The 26,866-nt window shown below is 28.2% G+C and overlaps 2 protein-coding genes across 16 annotated transcripts in view; both read left to right on the forward strand.

Moving 5' to 3' along the window:
- The window catches only part of LOC113393193 (uncharacterized), a 65,377-nt gene extending 47,309 nt beyond the window's left edge, over positions 1 to 18,068 (forward strand). The window contains exons 1-2 of one of the 3 annotated variants that reach the window (XM_064215116.1): positions 13,886 to 14,067; positions 16,094 to 18,068. In XM_064215116.1, coding sequence (XP_064071186.1) covers positions 16,132 to 16,944 — 813 coding nt within the window. In that variant the 5' untranslated portion in view covers positions 13,886 to 14,067; positions 16,094 to 16,131 and the 3' untranslated portion in view covers positions 16,945 to 18,068. Of the gene's footprint in view, positions 1 to 13,885; positions 14,068 to 15,487; positions 15,645 to 16,093 lie in introns of those variants that run through there. The other 2 variants (XM_026629953.2, XM_064215115.1) reach the window with 2 other exon arrangements.
- Positions 1 to 26,866, forward strand: part of Stacl (Stac-like) — a 180,589-nt gene that overhangs the window by 125,623 nt on the left and 28,100 nt on the right. For all 13 annotated transcript variants that reach the window (XM_064215108.1, XM_026629944.2, XM_064215109.1 and 10 more), the window contains 6 exons: positions 2,930 to 3,094; positions 6,639 to 6,719; positions 7,022 to 7,207; positions 10,015 to 10,143; positions 10,523 to 10,600; positions 12,795 to 12,863. In XM_064215108.1, coding sequence (XP_064071178.1) covers positions 2,930 to 3,094; positions 6,639 to 6,719; positions 7,022 to 7,207; positions 10,015 to 10,143; positions 10,523 to 10,600; positions 12,795 to 12,863 — 708 coding nt within the window. The remainder of the gene's footprint in view (positions 1 to 2,929; positions 3,095 to 6,638; positions 6,720 to 7,021; positions 7,208 to 10,014; positions 10,144 to 10,522; positions 10,601 to 12,794; positions 12,864 to 26,866) is intronic.

The following is a 26,866-nucleotide window of genomic DNA, read 5'->3' on the forward strand; positions in this document are numbered from 1 at the left end:
CTTTACACTAACATATATGTACATATTCTATCTATATTTGACTTTAATATTTTTATTAATGAAATATCGGAAACTATTATTTTTTAAGTTTTTTAAAAGTTTTTTTCATTTAGAAATGCGTAAATTATGCAACTGCATACATTTTTCAAACTTATTATGTTTTATATTAGTAATATGTTTTATTTAATATATTAAATAGGTTTTTAAGTAGCATTGAATAAATAAAATAGTCCAAGTAAAAAAGCGTTGTAAATAAGAAATTAGAAACAAAATTCGACGCTATAAATTTTAATGGATCGTTTATCTAATCCACGGTCCAAAAATAATTTAGAAGGATTTAACTTAAGTACTCTTTATTTCCTTCTTATGGAATTAAATATTTATTGGAAAGATTATTTAAATTCGTCATATTATTATTCATCCTACATGATATATTGGAGATTGGAAACGAAACATAACAAGGTTTAATTTCATACATATCTGAAATCACATAATACGTTCCTACACAGTGTGGGAATTTATTATGTATATGGTAAATCGTGTTCTATTTATAATATCTACTTCATACCTTTTCACCTTATTAGGATCTTAAGAATATTTTAATATTATCGAAGATTACGGATTCAAACCCGACCGAGTTATAAGACTTAATTTGTGGTCATAATTCATCTCGTACTCAGCTATAAGAGATAACATCGTGATGATCTGCAATGTTTGTTGAATTATTAATTGTTACAGTGTGGGCAGCAGAAGAGACATTTGCCCAGCTGTGGGATACTTACTGGTTGTTTCTTTACTTCGCAATATATATAATACTTTTATGTAATAGATGTAATAGACTTGAACCTGAACGCATAAATTGATACCTATATTTTTTGTAATACTGATTCTAGATGAACGTATTCATTATTCAAGTGTAATACGTTTTGATTTGACAATTAATTTTTGATTTACTTTTTCGATTAATCAGTAAGAATCGAATCAATGAAGATAACTATGTTCTTGTTATTTGCTTTCAAATATGATAGACAACACACATTAAAATTTTATCATTTAATATATAAATATATAATATATTAGATCAACCCTTTCTAACTACGATAAATACTTCATGAGTACGACAAAAAAGTAAAATGTAAGTAAGTTTATTCACGGTAAGACAAAAGCTTTAAACAGATTTATTTTATGGAAAAAAAACCTAGATACAATCCAAATGATAATTATATAATAGTTTCTTGGACATTACTGTTTATGATTGTAATCATGCAAAAGGAACATGTTCTTAAATGAGTAAATAAATGATAACTCTAACCTCAAATTTTTATCAAAATGTACGCTAGATCTAGAACACAAATTGTATGGATTATATCACGATATAGGTACATTACACAATACTCGCATACTCAATTTCCAATCCAATCAAAAATCATAAATCCAATACCAACAATGGCCGCGATGTTATTGTAACATTTATCTCTGACAAATTCCAATGAATTTAAGCTTATAATCGTATTCTATGTATACTGTCTACTAAATACCTTTAATTTTCCCTCACTAGGATTGACAGGTCTTCAATATCAATAATCGGCTTATCAATACTGAATTAGAAAGTAGAGAGTTAGTAGTTTGAACGTGCTATTTCAGAATCGGGGCGGTTTATTATTAGTAGTTTTTAGTTATGGGTACTTATTTTCATACAAATAACGCATTTATTTTTGTACTTTTTAAACACATATTATATAAAATAGTCATATAATAAGAAGTGGACATATTATATAAATATTTTAATATTAAAAAAAGGGGTTTTAGGTTTAGGTCACATAAAAAATATATTAAAACATGAATATCATATTAATATTTTTATGAGTCATATCTTTTATATAAATATTAATATATTACTTGTGTCAGTCATCAACATTCGCAAAACTTTTACCTGATTGGTTTTAAACTTTTTACGATAATTGGTGTCACTCCATGCCGTTACCATATTATATCTTTACTTTTTTAATATTAGAACCAAGAGTCTAACCTCTTTATCCTACTGCGGTAAAAATATTACGATAAGCTTCGAAACTTGAAATTCGGTATGCGAATAATATTTACGTCGCTCTTCCTATTAAATTAATGAAGATTCACTCGGCGATCCCAGACACGACGAGCGCTTCAGAACTATCTTCTAGAAGCTACAGTAATATATATGGTACAGGAGTCAGTGTTAATACGATACATTATATCTATACTAGTTATACTATCTGATTATGCATTTTAGTTGAAAATAATGTAAATACATGTCAAAATTTGCTTATCCTTGAGAATCGAGATTATTCTATGGACAGTCTTTATTGTTCAAATTGACATTTGATTTTCTAAAGGGAGTTGCTTGACACAGGACTTCCAATAGTTTATGCACAAACTCGTAAATATGCTATAACATTATAAACATAAAATACGAACCGTCATATATTAAGTACATTTCATTTATAGACCTTGTCTTACTTTATTATTTATATTTCATACGTGTAATGGTGCCATAAAATAGAGCAAACGATAAAATAAGAAATATCATTGAAAATCTTGGTAGTAGCTTATTAATCTCGTGTACACCTTTGTATAATATATTATGTCTAATATCAATGAACCTTTTTTTTTTCTTTTTTTTTATCTTAATATCAAAGGCCAAATTGAGTGGCTAGTAAGGATTATTTTACCTCTAACCATATATATAGATATTGCTACTATACAAAATATACATTATCAATAGCCAATCAAATTATGGACCTAAGTAAACTAACTCAAATTGCCTTCAACAAACTAAGATGGAAACAAATTTGATATAGATAAACTTATAACAAAGTCCACGAACTCGTTGTAGTCTTGTTATACAATGTGTCTAAAGTCTCGTAACGTCATGAATATACTTTTATTCCAGAGCCGTCAGGACTACAGGACAGCGTTCCTGAACTATTGCAACAACTCGAACCCCGTGAACCTCGCAACGTATTATGACTCGCATAACAATTACGTGCAACAGCTGACCGCTACAAACGCCATGATTGAACAATATCATAAGCATACATTACCTACAATATTACAGGTAAGATTGTTTTTTATAATTGTTTTAAGTACAAATTTTGTCATGCGAATATGAACTTTATTTAATTACCAATATTAAATTAATTTTGCTATTCGTACGTATTCGTACTTATTGTTTTAAACCAAACCCACCTACAAATCAAGGGTTTATGCAAAACTTTCCTATATTATATTATTACTACTGTACTTATTTCCTTATATTTTATCCACCCTTCCTTTACAAACATTTTATTACAACAAATCTTTTGAGTAGAAAATCTTCGAGCAAATATTTAGATTTCTCAAACTAACACGCATCAAAAATAGCGACGTCATGCTTAAGAATTTTTCTCGACTGAAAATATAACGTTTCAAAAATGTTAAAATATTTAATAAAAAATTCAAATATTCATATATAGTACTAGTGAACATTTATTTAACAATTCTGTAATCATATAATATTTTTAAAAGGTAAATTTTATTACGGTTATAAATATAAATATTTTGAAATTCGAAGGATTCATGTAACAAATTACTTTTCCGAAGGTTTCAAATAAATGAAGGAAAAAGTAAAGCTTTCATGGTAATAGTGATTCAGCACTATCGGGTTATTATTCGTCAACCAAGTACTTGGTTTCGTTAAATAAAACGTCCGATTATTATCAAAGCTGTTTTGTATATATTTATATATTGAACAACAGTTATAACCGTAAGATTAAATAAACAAGGAACGTGTAGGAACAACATACACCAAAAATCACCGTTAAAAAAAAAGTTTTAAAGAGTTGAGTAAGTAGGAAACAAACTCAGTGATTATTACGGCTTGGTACATGACGAAACAGCAGCAAATTTGTAACAAAACTCTTCAAAATTGTTATGAAATGGAAAGTATTCCAATTATCCTTTGTATTTATTCGGCATGGTGAGCTAATTAGTTAAGTTAAATTAGTATTTCGTTAAAACCATCATTTTGCTCAAATTAAATTCTATTATTATATTTACCGTTACCTTAAAATATATCTAAAACGGTTTATTTAAGCAGTAAAATCTTAATAATTTTTTAACTGAAAAAAGAAAATATTTAACATGATTGAACATGATATGATACTTACAACATCATACTTTGTATACCAACATAGTTATAGCAATATATTATATACTATAAGCTTATACGTTTAAAATATAAAGCTAAAAATATGTTAGAATAATATATTAATATATGTAAACACTAATAAAAATAGGTTATATCTCGATCATTAATGGGCGAATCAAACCACAAGAATACAATAATAATGAATAAAATAATTTAATGTCAAAGCAATAAATTTTTTGTAAAACAAGTTTTTTTTAGTAAGTTTTCCTTGCTGGTAGCAGGGCTTTGCACAAAGCCCTACCACCAAGTAAAACCCGTCTGGGTAGGTACCACCCACTCATCAGATATTCTACCGCCAAACAACTGTACTCAGTATTGTTGTGTTCCGGTTTAATGGGTGAGCCAGTGTAACTACCATCAGGTGGCCCATTTGCTCGTCCGCCAATCGATATCATAAAAAAAATAAGTTATTAAATAGTATCATAGTTAATAAAGCATACGTGAATTCAACCAACAACAAAAGTGTAATAACACAGTCTTACAACCTAAAAATGGAAGAACAAATATTATTAAATTCGGTTCAATCTAGTCTCTCCAACCCTATTAATCTCGATATGGAAGGCTTCAAGCGCACAATAGAAACACGAACAGATTTTAATTAAACTGACGGTTCCTCGCTTTAAAGCCGGATTCATGCAAGATGCATATCTGTTAGTGACATCTTGCGTTATTACAGGATATAATATGTAACTTTTGACATTATATTCTTTGCATATATGTTGACTTAACAATGGCAGTTAATATCGGTTTACCTATGTATATATGAAAACAAAATATATAAAGAGCTAATCATTAAATACCGTATAAACACTAGATATTAAATAAAAATTGTAATTTGAGATAGAAACGTAAGAACAACTATGTTGTAACTACAGAAACTTGAGACGAAACGTTTTTATAAAATATTCAATCTACGTTCTTTGACTATGTAAAATATTTAACAGATCGGAAGATAAAATCAATTCAGAATTCTATTGTAGGTATATCGTAACAGTCTTGAATTATCCAAAAATAAAAGATTTTATCATACGTGTCGAAAATATAATTTAAAGTTACATCAAATTTGACGAGATGACGACAAGTTTTTACTTTAAAAAAAAATTTACTCGATTTAAACTTTTAGTTTAATCAATATTCATAGCGAAAACATTTTTATGGAACTGTTCGAATTTCAGTCCTTACCAATTTCGTAAGACGTAATTGCTCAACACACTTTATAGTAATGTAACCGTAGATTTTACTTATAATTATGTACCCATACTGTATTTCAAAATTAGCGCTTAAACATCACGTCTTCTTTCTTCTCTTCTTTATAGTTTTGTATCTAAATAAAATTCACTGTCAATAATTTCGAAAATTCATAACTTGTATTGTTGTTAATGAAAATGTGTATGTTATTAATGAAAAGTTTTATATAAAATCGTATTATTTTTAATTACATACATATATGGTAATGGTTGTATGAGAATTTAAGTCACCTAAGTACAATTATGTCAGTATTTTTATAAGTCAGCCCTCGCTGGTTAAATAGGGTGTAAAAGAGTTATTACTTTTGGTCGTTATTTTTTTCATCTAAAAAGTGGAGGTGCCGTAATTTTTTAGCCGAGTCTTTATTTTGTAAACGGAAATAAATTATCACTGAAACCAAAGAATAAAAACCATGAATTAGACCCAAAGCCATCACATATTTTTCCATGGTTCGTTTTTTTTTAATAGAACAAATTTAATAAGTATAATTATTATGGACAAATAATTAGATCTAAAAGAATATATTTTATTTTATTTTTAAACAATTTCTCGGTTACTGTGATTTATTCATTGAATATGAAGTTCGGATTTATGAATAAATTTTGATGATATTTAAATCTATGATACAAAATTGTATTGCAGTTTTGTAAGAGATTGCTAGAAAACGACTGAAACGATAAGTTTTCTAGCCAAAACATATGCGACCTAATTTGCAACATTTTATTATAAACAAGTATAACACTGACCGTGTAAAAACTGCAAACTATCGTAATTTAAAAGACTCATAACAAGGTTTAGCATATTAACATGCCAAAATGAGATGCAAAGAGGTCGACTCTCCCTACTTACTAACTACTTACCTGCTTAACTTTTTCATACACAAAGCTTAAGAAATAAGTTGTCATTGTCTAAAATATAATATTAAGAATATTTATATTTTTGAAGGTCTGCAAATTACCCATAGGTAATGGCTTATGTAAAAAGTTTTTAGGTATAATTAACCTTTCCCTAGAAAAACGCGAGAACATTAAATAAATTAGAGTAAAAAAGAATTACATATTCACATACAAGGAATATTCTATTGCTTATTGGGTTGAAAATTTATGTCCAACGCTTTTTTATTTGGTTTTGTATCATGTAATTAATGATAGTACGTTAATTTCAGGAGCTGGAGGAAATTTTGACTGACGTAACGACTGCTGTCAGTGACGCGATTTGTCAAGAAGGAGAAATAATGACCGACAAGGTATTGCGGTAGTTTTATTACACAGATAATATTATGTATGTTTGTTTTTGCAATAAATAAGTTCCTTTGTCAGTTACAAGTATGGCATACCATACAAGATATTATTAATAGGGTATTTTTTATCTCTGAACGTCATGTCAATAATACTAATGGATTAGAGTACCTAATAAATTTTTATGCGATTTTTTTTCCGAATTTAGATATTTATATTGATATTTATCTTTTACCATATTTTTATATTTGAGTTTTATCATTTTATTTAGATATCTTGAATCTTTTATTATTATTATTTTTTCGAACAGAGTAACAACCAGCTTCGGCGCTACGAGTCTCTATGTGCGCAAGCGCGCGCAGTATCGAGCACTGCAGACTTGGCGCATCTTGCGCGTACGCTGCTAACCAACCAGCCACCAATGCGGACGCCGCTACGTGCTTTCTTGCCACCGTATCCACCAGAACCAGATGATCCGCCGCTTGACGTGGCTGCGGTATTGTTTTCTTTTATCTCATTTAGTAAATATTTTATATTTAAATTGGTCATTATCTACGAAATATCCATTTAATATAGAAAAAAACTTTTTTTTTTAAATTAATAATTTCAATTAAATTAATCAAAGTATTGACCATTAACGTTTACCATTTTAATGGAAGTTTATTGATGATCCTTTTTGGTAGAATTCCTGACTAATCGACGAAAAATTTAGTCTTTTTTCATCGGTAGATAATAGATAGCTAGAGGAAGATATGATGGCATTTCTGTAAATTATAAGCTTAGATTAAGGCGAGGGAACAAAATGGTACCCACGCCACGCTCCACGGGCAATCAGATCAAAATAAAAATTTGGCAAAACGTGATGCGAATATATATACTTTGTATTATGAACACGTTCAACGCATTAATGGACAAATCGGATGCGGTTGCACGCTCATTTAAGATGTGGTGTATTTTTATATACTTAGAGAGTTTTGTACAATTTAAATTAAATGCAACCTGGACAAAGTCGAACTAGATATTTTTCACACAAGTTACGTTTGTCAAATAAATAATAAAAATGCAACATGCATTCGACTTACGTTATAACAACCGTCAAATAATTCGTCGTCTTCGAATTTATTCGAAACAACTTTGCTTCCTGAAGATGTTAAAATGACGTAACTAATTATTATAAGCAGAAATGAAGCACAACATCACTTCAGAGGTACTTGCTTAGATTTTAATCAATGGTTTTAGGTTAAGATCTACGTGATCTTTCGTCTCAGCAATCTCTGCTCTTGGCCATCTGAACTTAAAAAATATTCATATTGTTATTATTATTATTAATACATATATTCAATTACATATTTTATAATGAAATCTAACTACTGAAATGATTTTATGTGAAGTTCAATATTAAATAATACTTTTTAACAAGCTGTCTTTATTATAAAGTAAACATTAAGGGTACATATTTCATGATTCCTAGATTTATTACAGTAGAGGGTAACTATGATCTACTGTAACTACTGAACTTATTTGAGTACAGTAAAGCATAACTATGCTCTACTGTACTCAAATAAAATACAAAATCTCACGAAACTTTGTGAAAAATTTAGTTCATAGCATCACTCTACTATACTATTCGGTCACTGTTTTAGTAGCCAGTATGAAAAAAGTTATTTTGAACGTGATTATAAGCACAAAAAACAATTAGTACTATAATAGTAGCAAACTACTATAATTTAATACAGCCTCAATATCATAGATTTAAAATTGAAAATGTTTTCTTTGAGTTTTTTATTGGCATTGTTCAAATTATAAATGCAATCATTTCATGTTCACCAGAAGAAGCCAATTATCCCAACAGCTACTATTGTCTAGAGAGCTTTCAACCAAAAATATATATGAATCACTCATGTAATGGAGCTTATTTATAATGATAGTTATTAGTCTACTATGAAAAACGTACTGGGTTCTGTATTGCATTATAGTTGTGCAGCGTAGTCAATTGATAGTAATTCTAATTATATTAAAATATATTTTATTCAAATAAGTGTATACAAGCACTGTTGAGTCGTCATTTTACTAGAGAAATTAAATTTAAAGCATACGAAAAATAATTAATAGTTTATCTAATTGGATTTATAAATCCCATATGAAAATTTTTTTTTATTTTATTTTATTCGGGAAACAAACAGTACAAATTAACATAATTAAAAAAAAAACAAAAAATATAAATTATTGACCAATAAAGTTTCCACAATTAAATAATACATAGAATAATGCGAGCAAGTTAATTACAATTAAAAAAAAAAAAATCTAATACATTAAATAAAAAGTAATATCATATAAACAGAAAATAATTAATAATTATAGTAGAATTTACAAAAATATAATCTTATTAATAATAAAATGCAAATGTAACTTAATATGAATAACAATAATTACTAACAATTTTTCTTAATTTGTTCAATTAACTGAACGAACTTCAATTAAATCAACGAATACTTCAATATAAATACACGTTTTCGTATCATATTCATGATCTACAGAACAATATGCCTTTGGTGTACTTCAATTTTTTTTTACCAATTTGAAATGCTTATAAACAAAACGCAGTGACGTAGGATGTTAATTGAGTGGACCGAACCGATTCGTATTAATTTAAACTTGAATCCCTAACGTAATGAATGAGCAAATTAGATATATATATTATACTTGCCAACTCTAACTATATAAACAAATTTCTCTATGAATACGAAGCACGTGGAGTCAATAATTATCATTAATATGTGTTATTGCTCATACAAATAAATTTAATCATTTATAATTTTGCATTACGTACCTTACAGACCAATGCAATATATATTTTTTAATAATATTGTATTCAATCCAATCTATTGAAGTACGTTCCGACGATAATTCAGTCTTTTATTCGAGGTATCAACCCCGTTATTGTGTGAATCTTTTGTATATGAAATAAATGTCATCATTGAAATACAGCTCCTGTAGTCCTGGGTATCTGATTTGCATAGGTGGCCCTGTGTGGTAACGTTATTAACTCCACCTTAGCCCGTCATATCACTCAATCTTAATTCGTAATACAGATGAGATATAATAATTTAATTCGTTTCTGTAAGTCCACAGACATGAAAATATCAATTGTTATATTATTATTTTTATATGAAATTAAATTAAAATTTATACTTATGTTAAATGTTTACTTATGTATGATTATATTAGCTATTTACATTGTATATTGTGTACGTTACATACATTAGCCAAGGAATAGTTTTGTATTGACAACATGATTACCAGGAGAGCATGCCGCCAGTATTACGTGGAGAGATGTTGCTTGATCGTATGGGCGGAGGACAAGCACGGCTGAACTACGAGCAACTGAGAAAGGACGCTCAAGATCTTGAATTACAAATCAAACAACTACAGGTATTCTAAAAAATTTAAATTCATTAATTAAAATATTTTCACTAGTTTCAAATCTTACAAATATGTAGTTATTTTTATGTAAATAAAGACTTGCGTAAAATATATAGTTTTCGAAATTCAATTTAACACATGAAAATGTATCTATGTAACTATAAAGAAGCCGTGATAACTATGTAACTGAGATAAATTAAGTCATTTCTGTTGTTAATGTATTATTGTTGTCACGAATAATACATTAACTAACAGGCAACTAAGTTATTATAAAATAATCTTTCAAGATTAACTTTCCTGACAAGAACAGTTGACTTAATTATTTTATTTAGCGATGTTATAATTACTTTTATTCATGAACACATTAAAATATACAACGTATTCACAGGATGGACTGGACTCTTTAGCTCGGCTGCAGGCTCGGAGCCTCGAGGGAAGCCTGTATAATAAAGTCAACGAAATACAAGTAAATTTTTGATATCTAAAATACAAACGCTAAAACAAAAAGTTAATCATATACTATGTCTTGAAATCTTTTATAGTAAAATATTATAATTATTTCAATACATAGATACAACCTACAAATTTTATTAATTCGAATAAAATGACGATATTTGTAATTCCTCTTTAAATTTCTCTTAATATTTAGACTCATTATTTAAATTCATATTCATGTGCAGTAATATTTTTTTAATTTATGATTGCAAAACTGTTTTAAGTGAAGCTATGTATAGCATATATCTTTGTTTATACGATAACTCTTAATTATAGTTCAGGTTTATATATTAATCACTTAAAGTAAATTTATTTCGTATTTTATTTAACACGCAGTAAGCATAATATAGACTTAAATATTTTATAAAATATTATAATTTCGTATTCTTAATAAAAATAATACAGAATGAATTATTTGACAATTCTTTTACAAAGAAGAAGAATACGTATTACCGAAGACGTGGATTTTCTGATAATTTGACACTATTGTGAGAAACATCTTTGAAAAGAATCTTGAATGGATGCGTCACGATTCCATGCTTTATATGACGATATTTTATTTTAAGTTATCAAAACAGGTCATTTTATCGCTCAAGATATTTCTTAACTTTGAAACTTTGATATTTATAGAGAAGTACATCATAACAAAATATTACTAAGTAGGTTTACATTAATATCATGTATTTAATGTAATATTAGGTTTACATATTATTATTCTTTAGATTATAACAATACAATAAAATTGAAGCTAATTTTGAAAATACTGCATTGTAAGTTTTGTAGATATTTGCTAACGCTCTTTATTTTGCTCAATTCCAATAACCAATTTAAAAAATATTATAAAGGCAAGTAAAAAGTATGTATCAATGAACGTCAATCAATGAAATATATTGTGTGAATTGTCCAAAATATACTGACATGTCAAGTAAGTATGCAAAATTTTGTCTAAAGTAAAACTTGAACTTCAAGGAAGGATGCGGGTGAAAACATCCCCCTTAAGTTGAAATTACTTTATTCTAAATACGACCTTTCAAAAACTTACATAAATGTAGATATTCGTAGTAGTAAGTAAAGTTGAAAGTGTAGAGAATATCAAATTACATACTATACAGGAATTTATAGTTGTATTGATTATGTGTTATCATTGGTAATTTTCGATATTTTATTCGTATATTAGATAATCTTAATCTATATTTGGATTTAATGTGGTTGTATCAGTAAAACTTCCCGGGTTTTACTGTCAAGAGATTCTAAGCAGTACGAAGTTCCACTATCTAAAAAGCAGACAAAGTTGTGAGTCCTTGTCTCTATGCCGTTTTCGGATAGCTATTCCATCGAACTACAAAAGTAAGGGCATAGACATAGAGCGTGCATTAGCGCAATGTAATTTCTTCTAAATAGAGTATTATTCGTACACTTTCATATCTTCTAAATAAAATATTTAAAAAAATACTTGGCATGGGTTTGGCATAAAATAAATAATAAATAGCATTAGGTAAGTATGGATTAAGAAGGTATGTTATACGAAATATTTATAACAATATTTAGTTTATTATTCCTCCTGTTGTCACCTTTTTATTTAAGACTATTCAATTATATTATAGTTTATTTTTACACATTTATAAATGAAATATATATTGTATACATATGTATATGTATATAACAGTATTATTGACATACTAACTTCTATACATTATAAATTTCTATATATTTAAAAAAAGCACCATCGTGTGTACTAACGCCATCTACTTCCGTTCTAGAAATGTATCTAGTTATTGCAGCTAGAGCCATCTATGATAATCTTTCGAACATTTTACCAAAGGCGTAGCGCATACATTCTACGAATAGAAATTTTGCATATAGATGGCATTAAATATAAATTTAAATATAAGAAAAGAAAAGATATATATCCCTTAAATCACTTTAAGATTTTACATAATTTACTTTATGTTAATATTAAAAGGTTTTGAAAAATTGTACCATACTTTTGAAAATATCTACACTAGATTTACAAACATTCACTAGGCACTATTCTATAAATATTTGACATAATAAATAAGTTACCGCCGTTAATAATTTGAATGGATGAAAAAAGAATAAGCACATCAGCTCAGTTAATTAAAAAAATATTTATTGTGTGATATTTAATATCATTATTTTAACAGGAGGATATATCCGTCAAGAAGTACGACTATCGCGCTACGCAGCTTCATCTGGCTGCAGTTAGAGCTCAGGTAAGTTGTATTATTTAATAATACAATTAATACATTATGAAATGATTTATCTTACTATCTTTTTACGAAAATAAATACTTTGTTCAAATACAACAATCATCTTATACGATATTATTTATACGACAGACTGACCGCTAACTGGCCGCTTCGCTAAGCATACCCTAAATAAAACCTTTTTGTTAATTTAATAACAATTTTGCGTCGATTGATCAGTATAATAGTGATACGTTCAGTAGTTTTCGTGTCCTTGATGCACAAAGAAAAAAAAAAGGTAAAATATATAGAAGATAGACGATGCAGATTACATTAATATTTTTTCTAAATTAGATTTTTTTATACAACTATCAGTATGAAATCTCATCAAAGGCATTAAAAAACGCTGTAATCTCTACATACATACATTGTTAAGGAGTAATAACTGTGTAATATTTAAACAGACATTTGAATCCTATAATATTTTTTTTACTTTTAATATATAATTATAATGTAAGCCATTAAGATAAAATATCATTTGTATGACCAAAAAAATATTACTTAACTAAAAATGCAGTTTGTTTTGAAAAGAAAACCTTCAACTTCTGAACAAAGATCACATTCAGCGTAAATAAACGCTAGAACATTTCTAAGCAAAGCGCGCATGTCATGTTGCGACAAGTCTCCGAGCCATGCGGACTGGGCCTCCGACCTCCAATCAATATATTTCAATATTTCCCGCTACTTCTCCCGGGCTTTTACTGTGGTTTTTATATAAATACTAAATCAAATATTGAGCAAAATAATAAAAATTATAACAGTGAAAAAATTAATTTCCTCCAAAAACAATAGTTTGGTTTATATTTTATTGGCGCACAATAGGTAAGTAAATTATTTATTAAAATAATTATTTAAAATTATAATAAATACCAGAAATTGTTTTAAGTATAAATATCCAAAATAAAATAAAAACAACAATAACTTTTTCGATGTGATCAGTGCCGCATTGCGCACAGCCTCCCACTTATTCAGTCTGAATTTGAGATGAGATCTCACGGTCTAACATAACCTACGCATTTTGGTATCAGCTGTGTATTTGATCTTAAGATACGCTTAATACTTCTTAATAAATACATATATTACGCGAGTCCTTCTCTCCACGATTGCGGATAACAAAAGAAAAATTAAGTTTCGTGCCAAGATGGGTTGGATTTCTATGAAAAACCATATGGTAAGTCTGACAGATGTTCTTTTCGTAATATTAAATGATTATCGAATGGCAAATCTTATTCTTAATTTCTAACAACAAACAACATTAGATTACAATAATTACCAATACTCACAAACAAAGGAAATTATGAATACCTATAAATAATTAATTATACTAATTCATATTTAAATACCTTTCATTAAAATAATATAAATTATTATTATGGCTAAATACTATATATTTAACTCGTAAATTTTAGTTTTTAGCAATATAGCTAAGTTTAATCTGGTTTTCTTTTATTTAAATTACATAATCAACTATATTCAATAAATGCATACAAATTATTTTGTAGCTTAACGATATATTTTATGTTATATTTACCTATAAATAATATTATAAAACGGAATTACCGCTACGACATTTTTAAAATAACAACAGGTGACCTTTTCTGTTGATTAAAACATACGAGTATAACAGATAGGTAGGTAAGTGTATAATATTGAATTATTTTAAAGCAAATATTTATATTTCCATTTAACAATTAAATATCAGTTTGTCATATATATTTTTAATGTTTTTAAAAAATTAAATGGTTTATTATTTTCAATAATATTTTCTTCTAAGGTCTTTATAAATTCCGAATTACATAACGTGAGTATATCATCTAAATGCCCATATCCTGTAAGGGGCCATTCATTTATTATTATGTAAGACGATTTAGGGGGAGGGAGCTCGACCATTGATAGTTCTTACGTAAGATAAAAAAAAATGCGCAAAGTCAAAATTAATTGAAAAAGCTTCGATTTTCGAGGTTCACTCGGATGCGTATAGGTATAAAACAATATTTCCAATTCCATGGAAGCGGGCAGGCCAAAAAATAAAGATTATTAGTACTTTTGAGATTACAAATAAATATTTCAAAAACTTTATTCTTTGAAATATAAACATTAAAATAAACCAAACGTGTATTAATTTTTTCCTTTAGATTCTTACGTAATAAATATTAAACAGGGGGGCGACGGTCGACTTATTCTTATTTTTTCTTATAATATGGGGGGAGGGGGTAAAAACAAGCTAAAATAGTCTTACGTAATACATTAATGCTCCCTAATTGCCATGACCCGTTTGGCAAAAAATAATAGAACATGATTATAATCATTATGATTCAAATATTATGTGGTGTTTTATCACATAAATGATTTTTTAAGCTAATTAAAAAAAACAATGTCATATTTAGTTATATAAATTTTACTAGTTACTTAAAATAAATAAAAAATAAATATTTATTATTAATTTATTATGATTACATAAAATAATGATAAATTCAAATTTATATTAACTATTATTTATAGAATACCAAAGAATTTTCTTTGTGTTATTCAAAAATTTCCCTACGAACACAGAACGCTGCCATACCAGTTTTCCCGCGCGACCGCGTAAAAAGCGCCTCTTGTGGGCATGTCACAAACTAATATGCGTCATTTGTACTTGATTATGGTGTGTTATTCGAGACGTGTTTGTTTCCAAAATTTTATTTATTAACTTGTATAAGTCATATGCCTAGTGAATAAACATATTTATTATTAACATTTATGAAGGTGAGTCTTTGTCATTTGTATTTTTTGGTTATGTAATTCGTTCTGTTATAAACTGTGACTGATAAGGCAAATATTACTATTTCAGCATAAGCTAAATGATAATTGTGGTTATTATTAGCTCTAAACTAAGTCAATTATTTTGTTAGTTGCTTGATGAATAATATTTAATGATTTTTTTATCTTTAATGCTATCACCTAACCTCAAAATAATTGATGCTAATTTATGAAAAATATACCATATTGCTACAATAGTAATACATACTTTTTTTTAAAAGAAACCAACTGAATTCAATACTCTATTGTTTTCAAAGATTAATATATAATATATTCTTTAAAAAATGTACAAATCTTCGTTTGTAAAGTCAGATGTTTAGGCGGGAAACAATTTAATATTTTTATTGTGCACTTAACACATCGTGAAAGTTGATGTTTTTCTTGTATTATTACAGGTGGACATTACGTATTTCGTTAACTCGTAAAGAACACAATGAAACAAACAACAAACGAAAAGTCAAAGAAAAATGGTTTTCATCTAGATGATGATAATGTACGATATAAAATCAACAAGGAATATTTTAATAACGTGAATAAGCAAACGTCTAAAACCATTAAAAAGCAGAACATAATTGAACAAGATGATGACAGTGTTCGGTATAAATTTCCAAAAACTCCTACACCATCAAAATCAAAATTATTAGAACGAAAACCCAAACCTAAGCCCAAAATTAAAGTTAACTTTTGGAGTAATAAACAAACAGTGAACAGACTTAATAAAGCTGAGGTAAGAAAAAACAACATTCGCAGGCATACTGTTATAGGCAGTAATGATGAACTCGCTAGTAAACCAAAATCATCTGCCGTCAAAGTCCGCAAACGTGTATCCTTCCTGCCTTCCCCACTCTTTTTGGAAAATCATATACCAATGGTTACTGTGCCTGATGATTTAACAATACAATTAAATGAGGAAGAAGCTAATGACCTAGGTGAAGATCTTAACCTTGCATTTAGTAATAATAAATCGGCTGAAAATAAATCTAATGACAATACTGGAAGGAAAGGAAGAAGTTCAACAACGCAGACCAGTCCTAGAGTTGCTAAACGTAAACATAATTCTGAAGATTCAGATACCCGATCTCAAGGTAATGAGTATGAATTAGAATTCTTTTCAAAATATGTAGTTCAAAAACTTAGAAGAATGGAGACAAATCAGAGAATTTACTCTGAAAATTTAATTAACACAGTTCTTATGTTAGGTCAACTCGGTCAATTGAATGGTAAATCAAAAATAGGTGAAGCATAATATATTTACATATTTATTTAAACTACTCTATACAATATATTTACAATGTATTAGTGAATAACACCATTTTAAATATTTGGATACCTTATTTTCATAAAGGAATGCTGTTTAATAATATATTTATAATATAGGCATAAAAATTATGAGACCATTTCCAGCTGTTAAATAACTTATACATATAGATAGATAGTAACTTGAGGTTCTAGGTTAAAGTTGGTTTTAAACAAAATAAAAACCCGTTTTTTAATTAATACACTGTTTAAGAATTTTGAAAATGTTAAAAGCACTTATTGTTTTACAATAATTTTGTGGTTTATTAGTTCTAAGAACTACAAAAATACTTGAAGTTTGAATTAGTTTGAGATTGAAGTTAGTTCAATTGTTGTTTATAATATTCAATTTGTATGAAACTATTTCCTAAATCTTTCAAATTGGTGATCAATTAAGTTAAAGTATACTTTTATTATTAAATTAAGTTGTACATAATTCAGATTTATCTAAAATATATGTCTAAATAAAACATATTCTTTATTAAAGAGTTAATAGCATGTTGCATATATTTATATATCATGTTTTGAACTTGAATATTTATACTGTCTCTAAATGACTAATGAAATATATTACTCTAAGTAAACAAATGTGTTAAAATATGAGTAAAGTTAATGTAAAGTTATCTATGAAATGTTAGTTTGTTCTTAATTTAACCATTCATACTAAATGAAAAGGTTTCTGTGATGTTTTTGCATGAAAAGTATATTAACATTGTTTTATAGTAAACTTTCATAATGTGCTAGTTGAAGCTAGATTATTTCCTATGAAGCGCACAGCTTAAATTATTTATATTTACTGTTAATGTAAATGAAGTAAGAAAAAAAGTATTTGTTTATAATGGTACTATAATATTCAGGCATTTTGTTTTTTAAAAAAAAAAAGAATTGTTAGTTTTATTTTATTGTGAATAATTATGAGTTTTATATTTCAATGTTTACGTTAGGTTAGTGAATTTGTTTCACAGTACACTTTTCGAACTCTGTTGAGTGAAAACATTTTTAGGGTTTTCTGTTGATGGTCCGGTTTGTTTGTATGAGAATGGACTGCCTTACTAATAAATCATTTTCAACGAATTTGTTTTATTTTCTTTTATATAATTCTGACCAACAATTTTCACAGTTACATGAGAATATTGTGATATTAAAAAATCGTAGTTAGAGCTCTTATAAATATATTAATTATAAAAATCAATACATATCAACCTACTTATTTATGTAGTTTTATAATAATAAATTTGCACGAGTTCTATTCTTAGTTACGTTTACATCATTTTAAATATAATATAACCAGAAAAGCTTTTAAGATTCATTTAACAAGTGAATCATTTTGACCCAGCTTCGGTTTTGACGGAGTGTACATAGTACACTTTGTATGACGTAGGCGTATTTTAATTTGTTTCAACGGCAAAGGCATCTCATATAGTCTGGCTGTATTTTTATTTTATTTGTTAAAAGAAATATTTAATAAAACAGTCTGTTAACGTCGTATTGCTGGGCAAAGACTTCCTCTGCATTTTGAGGTTTTCAGATTACTCCACCAGGCTTCTTCAATGCGGGTTAGTGTTGGTAAATATACGTGGCAGATTCTCATTCACCACGTGCAGTCTCCTCACGATGGTTTCCTAACCCACTCGAGATAAATTATAAATATTAATTTAGTGGTGCTTGCGACGGGTTTTAACTCAATCATCGGTTATGATTCACGTCTTGTTACCACTGGGCCATCACGGTTAAAAAGTACCACCTAGTAAAGCCTATTCAATAAATAATATAAAAAATCCAACCCATGTGCAGGTTACCTACAGAATTTTTATTTTTAGGGTTCCGAAGCCAAATGGCAAAAACGGAACCCTTATAGATTCGTCATGTCTACCTGTCTGTCTATCCGTCCTTATGTCAGAGCCACTTTTTTATTTAATCGGCGTTGTCTGATGTCTCTTAAATATAAACTAAGTACAAAACAATATAAAATAAATTAAATTAAAACCAACATTAATAAAATTTAGGTTGAATAAAAGTTTATTATAAGTTGAGTTAAATATTAAAATTTATGTTTTTTTTTTATTTCGATCTAAACATTTATGAGCCACTTCGAAATTGTCAACCATTTCCATGGCGAGGCTTATGTAAGATATAACATTAGCTTTCTTCCGAATTTACCTGCATACTTTAAAATAATTACTAAATTGGAAGGTACCTAGACTACGACAATGACCCCTTTGACCTAAACATATTCTTTTCATTAACGGTTGCGCAAATGCCGAAGGGACCAACCACATCATTTTCACGCCGAACTCGAATGCTTCAAATACCTACTACGTTTAAATACTTTTATTTGTTCAAGGTCAAATTACTACAGTTATTAAAATTTTCTAAAGTTATATCGTGCTATTTATTCCTTATTTTATGTCTTATTGATAAAAACCTTTGTTATTCAAGAAATCGTTACTATTCTTAATCACGATATAATTTATTCGATTGCAGTTGGTAATACAATGCAAATACCTAACGTACTCCGCAGAATTTTTAATACATATTTAAATTCAATTACAGCATTTTGTTAATCATAAAATAAGATAAAACGTGGCATAATTATAAAGTGCTATACATAAATTGCACAGAGTTTACTTTTTAATATTTCTTATACTTTCAACCTAATTCAAAATACCTATAACTTTTTCTTAAAGTATAATATAAATATAGTATAAGTACATGAACTCAAAATATTAAAAATACATTTTCTGACTCAAAAACTACTTATTTACCATATTATTTTCAGTTTAATCTTATATAGATCTATTTTTCTCCAGTCTTTCAAAATTATATACATTTTGATCTATCTAGGTATATCTTGTAAATTTAAAATGTTTTTTATGTGAAAGGGTTAATTATCCACTAATCATTTAATCTTTACGAACATTTATGAGCATCAAAAGTATATCAATCTCATGATGTGCCAATCGAAGATAAAATTATAAATTATATAAAATATATATTTAAAAGGCAGTAGGTGGCGATAGAATCCGTCCTACGCTAGAATTATCTATTGTCTATTAGTGGATTTATACATAATCTATCAACATCATTAAAAAAACAACCCACAACAAGCAAGATAGACAACAATTTAAATTATAAAACTTACAGGTGCGCCCTTAACATAAAATCGCTTCAACTAAAATTATACTTTGACATGAAACCGGCAACCAAGTATGAGCAATTAACCCCGAACAAATTTGACAACACCTTCACTTAGGACACTACATTAAAGTGGATAAACTTTCGTCAGAGTTTGACTCTTGCCCAGCACATGCATTATTTGACATTTATTATTCTTTTCTATTTAAAAAAATATTCTTCTTGCATGGATTTATATAAATTGATAATCTATATTGTCCGAATTAAATGTCGGTTTAGTAGTTAAACTACGTAAATCTTAATCGAAGATTACAACACAAATCCGGGCATGCCACCATTTAGTTTGCATATACTTATTTTGTGTTTATAATTCGTGTTAGCCATCGTAAAGAAACCTACTTGTGCCGGCAATCCGCATAGGAATAACTTGGCGAATTAGGCTTCAAGCCCTTTAATGAGAAGGCTCTGTCTGTTCAGGTGTGGGATATTAACATACTATATTGAAAAAGTTTATCTATGAAACGATTTTCGATCGAATAAATAATAATTTTATTTAAAAAAAAACAAGCATCAATTACATTTTAGAGGATTTAATTGGAGAACTAAGTATACATAAACCAGTCGTGTTGTAAATTGAAAATATAGGTACACCATATGTAATATAAAAAAATATAATCCTGTTATAATTCTACTCAATAATTTGCTTCGCTCTTCGTTATATCAAGTGAGCATTAATTTTATTTTCAATATCACAAAGAACTGAAAATATGTTCACATTTATAACATTGACTTTGCAACAACTTTGAATGTCTGAAAATTATCATATAAACTAACGCAGTAACGAAACAAGGACAAAAACTATACATACTTTCTCTATAGAGTTATAGATGATTCAATTAAGCTGTTATCTTTTAGGTTTTACTCATTTTTCTGAGAGTGGGTCTTAATTAGCGCGACACAATTTCAACTAACAATATAACTTCTCTAAAACTTTTTTGTTGTTTGTTTTTTCTATATAAATAGGTATATAAATTGTGCCGAAATACTAATTTACTTACAATTGACTCAAGGCTATATGTAATCAGAGCTTCCCATTTATTTATTTACGCTTCACAAGTAAGATGTAAATATTACACTAACAGAGTAAAAGATACGAAGCGTACTTTGTATTTTCTTTGTTCCACCCGTGATCAAAAGGTTGTACGTATGTGTTTTGAAGTCTGAAATGTTGTCATGTGTAAATATTATTAACGTATTTCCTATAGGAAATCATTATTTAATAAAAAATCTGTATTATTTTTTATTTATCTGTGTAACTTATATACGTTATGTTTGTAGCTTACTCTGTAAGAGAGTTACCACTTAATTTACACAATTAAAGTAGTTAAGTAATAGCCTTTATATGTCCCACTGTTGGGATATTGCCTCGTCGCCTTTTGAGGAGAAGGTATGAAGTTAATTCCAACACGACGAAGACCACAAGTTTTCTCACGATGTTTTCCTTCACTGGCGAGATGAATTATAAATACACCTGGAAATTCAGTGGTGCTCGACTGGGTTAAAACCCGCAATCATCGGTTATGATACACTGGTTCTAATCACTCCATCCATCTCAGTTCATTTAAACAATTAATTATAATAATATTACATAAATATAAATAAGTATATTTCAAGCGTTTAAAAGTATAACAACTGCGTTTCATGCCGATTTTATCAATAGCATCTACATTCGTAACGGTAAGAACTCAACGTCGAATTAATTTTATAAAATAACGATTCAAAAGTTCTCGTAAAACATATTTGTAAAAAGAAAATATTTTATTTGATATTATATACATATACGTATAACTGAAAATACAAAATGTATGTTTGTGGACGTTCATCAACATCATATACGAAAATTATAAGAAGTCGATTAATTAGTATAATATACGGGTTATCGCTTCTTATTAACGTAACTAAATTAACAGTCCCGAGATACTTTAAGGTACGGGAATAAACAAACTCAACGCCAACTATATTTTGTTGCACTATTAGTAATAAGCCGTGCGTGAATAGGCACTGAATTCCATAGAAAACCAAAAGCTGAGTTTTCGAAGTAATACTACAAATGAGATAATAAAATCATTTCCGAGAATAGTATACTAAATTAGATAGAAAAGTGATTTGTGCGGATGAGTGTATTCACGGGCGAAAAGTGGCTGTTGTTAGCAAGCGGTTGCTGGGAAACGTCAGAGGCACACTACATCCGGCGCCCGGCTCAGTCGACTCCCGCCCGCCCTCAGTTGCGGGCTTAGTGCTTACAGCGTCATGATATCCTAGTACTCAACTTTATCTGTCAGTCCTTTTTGTGTTCAGTATTTCTTTTTTATTAATTTTCGTTATGTAAAAATTACCAATGTGATGTGACTAAAACATTAAATGTAGTGACGTTATAAAATTTTTAAAAAAGTGAATTATTTTTATTTTAGGATACTTCAAATCTATTTCACGATTAGGATTAGCTTCAATAACAATAATCTCATATGCTTTGATAGTTTTCTTAGAATTGCAATGATTTATGAAAATAATATTTTTTCATTGTTTTGTACTCCATCAAAGTTTTCTCAATTAGTCTATATTACTACGATGTAAAATTAGTGAAGATAAAAAGTGTGAAAATTATTTCCAATAATTCAATGGTTAGAATTATTTACTATACTTAATATTAAAAAATGGATATAGTACACCGATTACATTATTTAGTTCTATCTCAAAAGTCGGATTTAATGACTATGGAAAGAGAGCAAAGAATGCGTATGCGACGGCAATCAAGTCTTCCTGAATATAGCAAAGCTAACAAAACTAGGCAACGTCTTGAACAAGCATATTTTAATGACGTAAGTGTTGATTATTTCTTTGATGTATAACTTACTTACTTTTATTAGAATATGACAATACATATAGAACTTTCGTTATTATAAAACGCAGCCATGTAATTATATTTTAATAAAATGCACTGTGTAAAATACTTACTAATGGTTACATATCATCAAAATATACTTATTATGATTAATCATTACGTTATAATATGTTTTATTTTGTATTTTATTTAACTTGTAAGTTACCTATATGAATATCAAAGATACTTAAATATAATTAGAGTATTTTCACACCAAAAATGTAACCAACCAATCGAATTGGGTTTTATATAAAAGAAAACACAATAAAACGCTTCAGTTCCTTTTATTTGCACATTAAATGAATCGAGTAACCATTCGCTCTAAAGAAAAATGATGTCTCTAGAAATTTCAATTCGAAAGGATCTTATTTTAAATCACTTGTTTTGTACATAAATAATAACAGTCTTTTACAACGCTAGTGAATATGAGAAGGACAAAGATAATATTGTTACTCTGTAATTTAATATTGCTTCAAAAGAGGTTGATAATAATTATTATTAATAAATGTTTGGACGCGATATAACGAGGATACCTGAATATTTAATATCCAATAAGGTATATTCTTTTTCATTTAAAGATACACACCGATGTTTTTTAGTATGTTCACCGAACACACGAAAACGGTTAGACCGATTTGATTATTATTAAACTTTTTTCATTGAGGTAGGTTATCCTCCAGGTGCTTACCTGTATTTTCAGTTACGTATACAGAAATTAAAAAATTAAAAACATTTTAATTATTTTCTTTGAATTTTTGCTCTTCACGGTGTTTTTTTGATTAATCAGTTTAATTCTTAATGCCCAATTACGATATAGAAATATATACGGCAGTTTCTTAATTATAATAATTATTTTTGTGATAAATAAAAAACAAAAGTTTATTTAATAAACGAAGTGACTGTGTATCACAACGACGGCTATTGGTATTAAGAAAAAGGCGGTTTACTTTATTTTCATGAAGTAATTCTCGTTGTACAGTAGAAGACTTACTATTGTAATTCACTCTAAAAAAGTTATTCTTGATTGGAGTATATATAATATTTAAATATAATGCCGGCACGAAGCTACCAATAAAGTCGATATAAATTGTAGTTACTAAAATAATAGATAAGAAAGAAAAAAAAAATCAAAACATAGTTTTAATTCTTCAAGTTAAATACGGAACCGTTAAATGTTTCTTGCACAACTCGTGGGAAATCGCAGCTGGACGTACGTAACATTATTTTCATTCAAGTTAAGTATCTCATACAAACAAATAGATAACTTAACGTTGAAAACACAATACACGTGTATTTACAATACATGTGTATCTTTAATAACTTTTATCGTTTGCGGTAAAATAAAAAATAAATGAAATGTTTAGAAATCTTACAGTTGGAAGTGTCTTAGTGTTCATAAAGCAACTTATCGATTAAAATCTCGGCGGTGAAGAAAATCTGCATATGTCGGAAGCAAATCCGCAAAACAACCCGCATTGGAGCGGCGTGGTGGATTAAGCTTCAAACCTTCTCCGCAAATGGAGACCTTAGCCTAGCAGTAGGGCGGTAAAAGACTGCTATTTTTATTTTTTATTTATTTTATGAAAAATATTAATGTACAATTTCATGAAAAAGCATTCCACATTATTTTGTTGTCATATTAATAATTTGTTATAATTATTAATAACAAAACCACTCCAAGTTTTTTTTTTACACATTGATAAAGTTTTTTTTTTCCTTCGAAGTTAATTCGATTTGAAGTTGGTATACCATTATGATATAAAGTGTAATGTAAAATTATAGTTTTGCTTTCCAACCAATACACTCATTACCTAATTTGTTACTAAATAAAATACATTAGAATTTGACAGTCACATTGAAACATACGATGGAAATTAAACTCATAACTCGAAACAAGACTACATTAATAAAAATAATAAGCGAGATGATTTCAATCCATTACTCATAAATTGTATTTTATGAACCTGTTTAAGCCTTTATACCTGTCGTAAGTTTTTTTTTGTCAGTTATTCTCGGTAGAATCTACATACCGAACCAGTGCTAGCTTCATATTTAATTTATACTGTAACATGACGATTTAAAATTACATATCAGATAGAATCGAATGAAATCGAATCAAAGAAAGTTCCTTTATCCAATATAGAAGCAAAATATTTATTGATTAGCAAACTACACACACCGGTTCATAAAAGAAAATACCTGAAAAAACCGGTGAAAGAAACTCAGCGGGTCGTTTTCTTCGCCTTTTTGTGATTATTTATATTCAATATCACAAAGAAATAGCCAGGAGGCGATCGTCACTCCCGAGGTGTGCTAACAACCATGAACTCACTAATTGTATAATAACCTTTTACACACAAGCGTTAAAGGATATTTGAATAAAGGATATTTTGACAAAATTCTGGTGACTTATTAGGTAACTGTTGAACGTGTGACGCGTCATTATTTACCTAAAACAAAATGGCAAAAGCGTCATTGTAAAAACGTTTTGTAATTCTGTAAATTAATTTTTTAGGGTTTCTAAATATTCATTCTTCGCGGCGCAAAAGTTTACATTTTCAAGATTCGTGTACAGGTATAAATAATTAGATTTTTAAGAAAGAAAACAGATTGCATACTTCCACATAAAATCTATACTATTTGATCAATACATTTCTGAAGTTAAGATAGAGAGGAATAGAAGGATGTGTTCATTTGTCTACGGATGAAGCTCATCCTGTTAAATATTTTAAAAGTTGTTCATTCTAGCATTCATCCGCCAAGAATTACTACATATTTATTACTCAATCGATTTCAATCCATACTTTTACTAATAGTTACGAATAAAATTCTAGTAACAGTTTCATTGAAATTGTGATCGTAAAAATATTATAATGAAATAAGGCCCAACACAAACACGATTAAACAATATTTTTGGAGTAATTTTAATTAACCTACTTACTACTTATCAGCACCGAACAATAATCGCGCAATGCGTCTAACACCACTAGTATAAAGGTGTGTATTTAATTTTTTTCTTTTTGAAGTGCTACAATTTCAATAGATTTTTCCTGATTGTGTAATTGCAGTTGGCCTCATTGGCCTTTATAGCGTTGCCAGCCGACGAGTACTAGTCGTCGTCGGTCGCCTTGAAATTTGAGTCATCTCGGGTTCGCGTCATAATTTGCAATGTCTCATTTTAATCGCGAACTTTATAAAAAGTTTGCGTTCTTTTTGTTTACCACAATGACCATACCGTAATATATTTCATTATTATGTTATATTATACTATTTTAAACATTATTTTTCAATTGTTACTAACTATAACTTGTCTTACAAATCCACAAAAATCTTATCACACTGCTATTGTTTTTCTTTTATTTTTCCCATTCCGTATTCGAAATATATATATTTTTTACTGCCACTGTTTCAACAACAGAATTATAGTATCTATAATTTCTAGTTATAAACTCTTTATAAAACCTTCTTAAATAATATTTTATACAATAAACGTATTCATATTTCTTTATTTCATTTATTAAAATAATCATAATAATAAAATCGCATTATGGTTTATTATAAAATATCATCCGACCTTTGCACCGGAGTAATAGCAATGCTAGTAGAATATTATATGTATGGATTTCAGAGATTGACTATGATTGTAATATACTCATAATATCAGTTCTCATATAGTAGCTCGAAATTGCATTGAAGTATGAATTAGATCATATTTTAAATTTTATAATACTGGCATTTTTGCTACGTTATTTTTTGATAAATCTTGTGGTACAATACAATAACTATTTTACAAGAA

Source organism: Vanessa tameamea, chromosome 6, assembly GCF_037043105.1.
Source record: "Vanessa tameamea isolate UH-Manoa-2023 chromosome 6, ilVanTame1 primary haplotype, whole genome shotgun sequence".
Lineage (NCBI taxonomy): Eukaryota > Metazoa > Arthropoda > Insecta > Lepidoptera > Nymphalidae > Vanessa > Vanessa tameamea.